The sequence below is a fragment of the Vigna angularis genome, chromosome 1, assembly GCF_016808095.1.
Source record: "Vigna angularis cultivar LongXiaoDou No.4 chromosome 1, ASM1680809v1, whole genome shotgun sequence".
In the NCBI taxonomy this organism is placed as follows: domain Eukaryota; kingdom Viridiplantae; phylum Streptophyta; class Magnoliopsida; order Fabales; family Fabaceae; genus Vigna; species Vigna angularis.
This window is the reverse complement of record NC_068970.1, coordinates 20,178,250-20,187,175: the sequence shown is the minus strand read 5'-3', so window position 1 is coordinate 20,187,175 and position 8,926 is coordinate 20,178,250. Positions and strand designations below refer to the sequence as shown.

At 38.4% G+C, this 8,926-nt stretch overlaps 1 protein-coding gene across 3 annotated transcripts; it reads left to right on the top strand.

Annotated features, from left to right (window-relative positions):
- The first annotated feature begins 701 nt into the window (after window positions 1-701).
- Window positions 702-8,515, top strand: LOC108319167 (BEL1-like homeodomain protein 4). Of its 3 annotated transcripts, none has more exons than XM_017550207.2 (5): window positions 702-810; window positions 1,443-2,835; window positions 3,868-4,253; window positions 5,490-5,550; window positions 7,776-8,515. In XM_017550207.2, exons 2-5 carry the CDS (start codon window positions 1,534-1,536, stop codon window positions 8,358-8,360), a joined length of 2,334 nt encoding a protein of 777 aa, XP_017405696.1. In that variant the 5' UTR covers window positions 702-810; window positions 1,443-1,533; the 3' UTR covers window positions 8,361-8,515. The 3 variants fall into 3 exon arrangements, with proteins under 3 accessions (XP_017405696.1, XP_052731037.1, XP_052731035.1); XM_052875077.1 differs by having other exon boundaries at window positions 702-1,189; XM_052875075.1 differs by having other exon boundaries at window positions 702-1,304.
- The last annotated feature ends 411 nt before the right edge of the window (window positions 8,516-8,926 follow it).

The following is an 8,926-nucleotide window of genomic DNA, read 5'->3' as shown; positions in this document are numbered from 1 at the left end:
TATCTCTCTCTTCCCCCTATCTTACATCACTCCTCCTATTAATTCATCAATTAGTACTAAATCAAATACCCCCAATACCCTCACACCTTCTTTGCCTCTTCATCCCTCTGCAATCATTTTTTAGGGCTTTATTGTCATTCCATCGCATAAAAAAGATGGGGTAGTTTGGATCATCGAGATGACTTTCTACTCACCTTATCTTTATTTTATTCCGTAGTTTGCGTTCGTTTCCAAAGGACGTATTCAAATGACAATAAAATCCAACGTTTCTTCCTCCTATTATCAACATTTCAAAAATGCTGCCCAATAAATCACTTACTCACAAAATATATTTTTTCACAACATTTCTACTAACAAAAACATTTGTTTAAATAATTTAAGATATATTTTGCTGATTTACGTGTAAATATAAAGAAGTGAAAAATTAGAGGTAATTTATAAATCACATAAAACACAGTTAAATATATAACAAGTTAGCGGTTTAAATTAGTTGGTTATGGTTTATAATTCGATGAAGTTGTGTTCTTTTGTTATTAGCTAGCTTCAATATCTATTATACTGTTTGTCTGGACTTCATAAGGTCATTGTGGTCATTTAACAAAATGAATATTTTGTTTGGTTTGCAATTTATTACCACATATGTTAATTTTGTGTGATGTGGAATAAAAGAAAATATAAAAAGGCATTATTGGTAGGGGGAATACTAAAGGAGGAGGTGAAAGTTCGAAGAAGAGGAAGAACAGCGACCGCTTCTCTTTCCTCTCTCTCTCACACACAACCCAAACACTGCGTTTTATTTGAGACAGATATGTGAGTCCCCCCAAAGCCTCCATTTTCAATTTTATATATTGTGTGCAACTTCCATCTTTCATTTTCCACAAGGCGATTGCAAAAACACTCACTGCAAAGAGCAACAAAGAGAAAGTAAAGGAGCGAAAGAGAAAGAAAGAGACGACAGACGACAGAGCGACAACACAGAGAGAGAAAGAGAGAGAGAGAGAGAGAGAGAGAGAGAGAGAGAGAGAGAGAGAGAGAGAGAGAGCGTGTAGTGTGTATGTATATGTCTGAGAGTGTCCCTCAGATAGGTAGATAGAGAGAGAGTGGAGGAATTCAAGAAGCTTTCAATACCACAGAAGGGAAAACGATGTCTGAGAGCTTCACATCCTTTCATACCCTTCACCTCTAAGAGGTACATATATGTGTATCTATACATATATGTGTGTGTATATATATATATATATATATATATACAAGAGATGATGAACAAAGGTGAAAGTGATGATGAAATGAAAATTACCATTTAGGTGAGAAGAACATGAGAGGAGCCTATATAAACCCATTTTCCTTCTCTTTCCTCTTTCCATTTTATTATCTCTATATGGTTTGTGTATAATTGACCTCAGTTACATGATGTGGTTGATTGTTTTTGTTCTCATTCTCAGATTCGTTTATTCCGGCACGATCCTTGATCAATTCGATTAGTGACAAGGCGAGGGAGAGGACGATGATGAAGATGATGAGCAAGATCTTAGCATGGGAATAGCAACACCCTCTTCTTCCCTTCCTTCTATTATTTCTCACTCCAAGACATACCAGCAACACCATTCCAATTCTATGTCCCAAGATTACCACCACCAAGGAATCTTCAGCTTCCCGAATGGGTTCCAGAGATCGGCTACAACCATGAGTCACCAAGACCCTCACCAACAACAGCAGCACCAGCAGATTCGTAGGGACAAAGTAAGGGTGCAGGGCTTCGAGCCACAGCAAACTTTGGTTCCCATAGAAGAAGACGAACCGGGAAGCCTCCCGGTATACGAAACTGCAGGGATGTTATCAGAGATGTTCACTTTTCCTCCCGGTGCCACAGAATTATTAGAACAACAACAGCATCAGGCACAACAACAGCAATCAATGACGACGACTTTTCGTTCGTCGGCGAGAGCAGTAAGCAGTAGTGGCAGCGAGTGGTACGGAAACAGACAAGGGATGCTAACCGGGTTGGGACCGTTGGGAGATTCCAAGAATCATCATCATAGCAGTGTGAATAGCCGTGACAGTAGCAGCAGCAACATAGTTCAGCATCAACATCATCATCATCACCACAACCACCATCATCACCATCAGATGTCAAGCATTAATGCAGACTCAGCAGCTGCCATGCAGCTTTTTCTCATGAACCCGCAAACCACCAGATCCCCTTCTCCCCCTCCGCCTCCTTCTTCCACTCTCCACATGTTACTTCCCACGTTTCCTCCGGGCTCAGGAGGGTCTTTTGGTCAATTCACGTGGCTCCCTGACACTGCTCAAGATGGAGGAGGACCCAGTACGGTTGTGGAAGGCCCCGGTCACGGTCAAGGACTTTCCTTATCCTTGTCGTCCTCCTTAGAAGCTGCGAAAGCGGAGGAACTTAGGATGGGGGATAGTGGGTTTTTGTATTACAATCAAGCTAGTGGAGGACCCTCTTCCTATAAGAGTGCTCTCGGGGGTCATCACCACCAAGCATTGTTGGGACAAACCCATCAGGGGCATGTTGGCTTTGCGGCATCATCGTCCACATCATCCTTAGGTGTTGTCAACGCCTTGAGGAATTCAAAGTATATCAAGGCTGCTCAGGAATTGCTTGAAGAGTTTTGCAGTGTTGGGAGGGGCCAGTTCAAGAAGAACAAGTTCAATAGGCAACTCTCAAACCCTAGCTCCAATCTTGGAGGTAGTGGCGGCGGCGGCGGCGGCGGTGCTTCCTCGTCTTTATCAAAGGATGTTCCTCCTTTGTCAGCAGCTGATAGGATTGAGCATCAAAGGAGGAAGGTCAAACTTCTAACAATGCTTGACGAGGCATGTAATCTTTCTCTCTCTCTCTCTCTTTCTCTATACCTCTGAATTCTTCTTACCTTCTCTCATTCTTCTAGAGTCAAGGTCTTCGAATTTAATTATTTTCTTAGTCCAATAATAAAACACAGTTCTCCAGCGAGTATCTAAAATTCAACAAAATGAAAAGCCGGCTGGTATAGTAGGGTTCCACTCCTTAGGATCAGTTGGTGAGGATTTGATCGTTATTTTAATCCTTACTCGATTTTTTAATCTCGCGATTCGATTGGTGGGAAGATCTTAGAGTCTTTTCGGATTTATTTTAACAAAAGAAAATATATATATTGTTTGGTGAAAGTGCGAAACCGGGACACTACCATTATAGGAGAATACGTCCATCAAGAAGCGACGTTTCTTCTGATTATTAAGACTCACCAAACAGATGGAAGGCAATCACCAATCATATATATTATTGCATAGCAAGTTGTTAGAAACACCACTGCTCCTTCGGATCCTTACCCATCTTAGTAATATTGCAGTGAAACCCATTGTTCACATCTCAGATGACCGGGTAGAGCTATATATATATATATTTCGGGAGAACAGTCTTTTCTTTTTCTATCCTTTTCCCAATTCAATTTCTCTATAACTGTTTTTTTCAAAATGAAACAAACCCAAGCACATTCTTCATTCGCATTGACCGTACTGTGCACAACAAGTACTCCTCCATAGCCTTTTTTTTATTAAGGAAAAGTCATGTATATGTATATCCCTCACACACGTGTGTTTTTGTTTCACTATTTGCATGAGTGAATTAACTCCCATATATCGTATTCTTAATTAAACCATACATGTACCCATTTCTTTCCTTAATTAATGCTGGTTAGTTCACCCAGCTTTTCACAAACCGCACAATGAATATGATATGAGTAATGAGATGGAACATGCATTTACTGTTACAGGTGATTCTTTCAGCACTGCATCCTACCAATTAATAACGATACCATAATTTATTAATATCATCTTTTGACATTGTAAAAGGTTCTTGCGGTTTTGCAGGTAGATCGGAGATACAGCCACTACTGCGAGCAAATGCACATGGTGGTGAACTCGTTTGACATGGTGATGGGTTTTGGTGCTGCTGTGCCATACACAGCACTTGCGCAGAAAGCAATGTCTCGTCACTTTAGGTGCCTAAAGGATGCCATAACAGCGCAACTGAAGCATAGTTGTGAGCTGTTGGGAGAGAAAGATGGGGCAGGGAACTCAGGGTTGACCAAAGGAGAGACCCCAAGGCTCAAGATGCTTGAACAAAGTTTGAGACAGCAAAGAGCGTTTCACCAAATGGGGATGATGGAACAGGAAGCTTGGAGACCCCAGAGAGGGTTGCCAGAACGATCTGTCAACATTTTGAGAGCCTGGCTTTTCGAGCATTTCCTTCATCCGTACGTTGTTTCATGTTCTCTCCTTCATTATTACTTACATATATAAAACCAGTCATCCTTAAAATTGGCATGAGCATGTTCATGTTTGTTTGTCTACATTTTTTAACCTACGGGGTAAATTTCAAACGACGAAAATGTGAGTTAGAAATCTTGGGGAAAACAAGTGAATCCTCATGGCGTTAAACATGTAAATTTAGGGTAACATTCAAACTTTTATGAGTAGGATAGCATTGAAACAAGGGTTTGTTTGAACTCTATAAATAAAAGGGTTTTATCAGATGAAACAAAGCTGATTTCTTTAGAGGGGGAAAAGTATGGTGGAGGAGAGGATGTGGTCTAATTTTTTACTTGGATATAATTAGGGGTGAAATGTGGTATGTTAGACTTACGAGAGGAGAAAAGGCAGTTAATGATTGCGAGACTGTGAAGGAGAGGGACAGTGAGACATAATGAGATTTAATTTTAAAATGTGAAAAAGCATAACACACAACACGATAGATACCGCGATCCATAACAGGAAAAAAGTAGCAGGGCTTCCGTTAATTAACAAAGAGGGAAAAAAGAGTCGCAGAGGGAAAGACCGAAAGAGGGAATCTAAAAGCCATTATGCATAGGATCGTTTACAACAGTCATTAATACTGCAGAGTCCTTGGGATGCATGTAAGCTCGACAGCCAAAAGCTGTAAAGATATAGAAAGATAGATACATGCATGTATATATGTAACCAGTTACTGGTTTAACCGGAATTTCATTTCTTCCCTACTCTTTCTCTCTCTTATAAACAGCGTGTATAAATTTTGTGTGTATATGGCACACTCATTGTTTCTTTTTATTTCGTTCTTCTCGTATTTATATATATTCTTGTATGTTGTTGTGTAGTTTTCCTAATAAAAATTAGAGGATTACTACTCCTGCCAAGAGAAGATTTGGAAAAATTTTATGGTGTTAAAATTTGAGATGGGATTATTATGCCAAGAAGTGAAAAGAGGTAATGCAGTAAAGATAGGTAAGTGGGATAAAGAAAGTTGAGAGAGTAGTGGTCAGTGTGTACAGCGATCTACTTTACTTCTGCAATGGCAGCTAGGACGTAGATCTTTCTTTGTTTCTCTTAGATTCTCACGCCCACGAAGGGACAGAAAGAAAGGTTTCATACTCAGCTAAGGGTACAGAAAGCTGGGTGTCTCTTTATACGGTTAAGGCAAGGACTCTGATGTCATTTTCTGGTCTCTTTCTCAGGTACCCAAGCGATGCAGATAAGCATCTGTTGGCACGACAGACTGGGCTATCGAGAAATCAGGTTCGTCCCCTCCACTCTTAGCTTTCCACAATAGAAAGAGAAAGAGACAATTTTTGTGTAGTGTAGCACAGCACAGTAATAATAATTAATTACATGCACGGACCACATACATGATAACAATAATATGAAGAAAAGGAAAACATATGGATGAGATCAATGAGAAGGGACCAGCAGTAAGTTCAGATGCAACTTACATGGTTTTGGGGTTTCTTTCTGTGCTTTTCCTTCTTGATCTTTCTTCCCTTTAGAGAAAGACAAACACCAATGTGGGTTCAATTGTTTCCTAGTTTCCTCTCTCCACTTTAACTTCTTCTTTTTTTCTATCAAAGGGTTTGGTACAGTTATTATTTGTGACATATTTAATGAAACTAACTTACATGATTTCCTTAAAAAACAACCTTATTAAAATTTCTACATTTTTTTTAATTTACTTTGGATTCTTTTCCTTGGTGGCATAAATTCTGAAATTAAGATGTTCCTTGGTGACATAAATTCTGAAATTGAAAGAGCAGGCATAAGTACAGAGGCAATAGGACATGGAAATTTTGCTGTTTCTTCTCAATTTAAAACAAAAAAAGATCAAAGTATAGTGTTTTAGAATCTCCTGCCTCTCCCTGTCACTGATTTTCTCTCTCATATCAATTGGCTTCACTTCTCCCAACTACACAATGGGGACCATAAATAAGGGAAATAAATAATGTTTGGGAAATATCATAATCTCCTTGTGGTAAATTCCTTACAAGTTTATGCTTCTATATACTCAGTCAATTAATGTCAATCTTACGTATTCACGCATCTTTGTCTGCCAATTCACAATGTTAGTTTACTTTTCTTTACTTACACATAATCAGCTAATTTAGAATGCCATACTCTCATAAGATAAGGCCTATTCTTAATTTTGGCACGTTCTATCTGAATCATTTAATGTCTTTTGTACATACAAAATGTCAGATACATAAGACTAACAAAACTATGCCTCCACGCCCTCAACAATGATACATATATTTACAAATATGGTATTCATTATTTTTCATTAAACAGTACCTCCTCCTGTATGTTTTCTTAATGGATTTTGTACATCTGCAATTCTGCATCAACAGTGTGTACCTTGTATTTTCCCTGAACAACCAAAATCCAAAGGAAAAAGCTACTGCTACAATTTACCACAGATCTAATTAGGTGGAAAGAAAAACACGGTGTATAGTATATAACTTCCTACCTGTTTCATGGTTGCCTGCACCCTCTAAGAGTCAGTGAGATGAGGTAGGAAACAGTCTGGAGTCTATATATACATTGGGCTATACTTAGCACTGTCCCTAGCTTCTAACAACAATCTGCTGATAAATAGCTTTGCCTCGTAGAGTCTATATACTACATATAATTGCAATATCATTCTCAAATGTCATTTCGCTGTCCTATATGCCACTCCACTCAGAAAATATTTCATGGCCTAATTACAATTTATCTTGGAGGGACAAACGGTAATGAGTCAGAAAGCAATCTTTTTTGTTTCCTTTTTCTGGTATATCAGAGCTGATAATATTTTTTCAATCATTAACCTGGATATTATATATTTAACATTTATTTTTCTGCTCTCTCTTTTTATTTCTTTCTTCTGTCTAATGATGCATACTAAACACTTTGATAAAGAGGGAGTCGACTACGAAGATTTATCGACATTTGTAGAAATATAAAACTGATGAAGGTCAATATCACATGCATAGTTGAGGTTTTCCATGCCATATATATCGTAACCTTATCTAACATTAATCAACCCCAAGTGTGTCAAGCGCATGGATATATATTTCTATATTTTAATGAGTGTGTATATAAATATATGCATGCCGGAACTTTCTTTTCTTTCTTAATCTATGTTGTTTAGTTATCTATGCGCCAATAGATAAAAATATCATTATCAATTGAACAAGTAAAGAAAGCAGCTAGCAAAACTATAATCTGAGGTCATCTTATAGGTATTTGTCTAATACAACTAGTTATTTAATAATTTTATTACAGTTAGTGGGTCAAAAGATACGTAGGATTTTAAGAATAAAAATACTCTCCTTTTCATTCATCACAAGATGACAGATTTATCAAAGACATGTCATGTGAGTATAAATGCATAGTTGTTAACATGGCATTAGAGTAGTAATCATAGTAGTATTTACTGGCATGGGGGTGTTTGTGTGAAGGTGGTGGATTGATTAAACGTGTCGCTTGTGCAGGTATCAAACTGGTTCATTAATGCAAGGGTTCGGTTGTGGAAACCCATGGTGGAAGACATGTACCAACAAGAACTCAAGGAAGCTGAAGGGGCAGAAGAGGAGAGAGAGAGAAACCAAAGCAGCAGCAATAACAGTGGCCACCAACTGGCACAAACCCCAACGCCCTCCACCACGGCATCGACAGCAACAGCGCCACCACCGCCTCCAACAACATCGACAGCGACGACACCACCAACAGCCAAAAGATCCGACACCGAAAGCGACCCTTCACTCGCTCCAATAAATAACAACAGGCCACAGGGAGCCTTCTCGGAAACACAACCCAACTCCTCAACCACCGCCACTGCCTCTGAGGTGGCGCCGCCCTCCGAGCTTCCCCGGTCGATGGGGGCTGATGACTCATGCCGGCACGGTAGCCTCGTTGCGGCGGAGTTTGGGACTGGTCCTGGCGCTTCTGACATTGGTTCGACACTGATTAGGTTTGGGACCACCGCAGGTGACGTGTCACTGACACTAGGGCTACGCCACTCCGGGAACATGCCGGAGAAAACTCCGTTCTCCGTTAGGGACTTTGGAGGCATTTAAACTTAATCAATTCCCTCTGTTACTTCACATGATCATAAAGATAATAATGATACGTATAGGAGGTTGCTTTATTATTACTATTTTATTTTTATTTTTATTATTATAATAATATGATTATTATGATATGATATATCAAAAGAAACCATTTTTCAGAATCTCTTTGATGCTAGTTCCTCCTCTTGAAGATGCATTTTTATGGAAGATGGGAATAGAAAAGATAAAGGTGTAAGCTCTTGCGTTTTGTGAGTGTATAGTAGTTTTTGTATCTTAATTTGATAGGAGTTCATCTAATTAATTGAGTAACTTATGCTCACTCTCATATCGCATATGCTACTTGATCTTTTGTAACTTAATTTTGTAGACTTGATCTAATTAATTTTTCATTACATGTTAAGAATATATTTAAGGGAAAAATAATTTAAAGGAGTAAAACTGATATATATATATATATATATATATATATATATATATATATATATATATATATATATATATAAATAGAGACTATATTTTAGTTTTTTTTTTATTATATGATACATACATTATTATTATTATAATTAGTTATT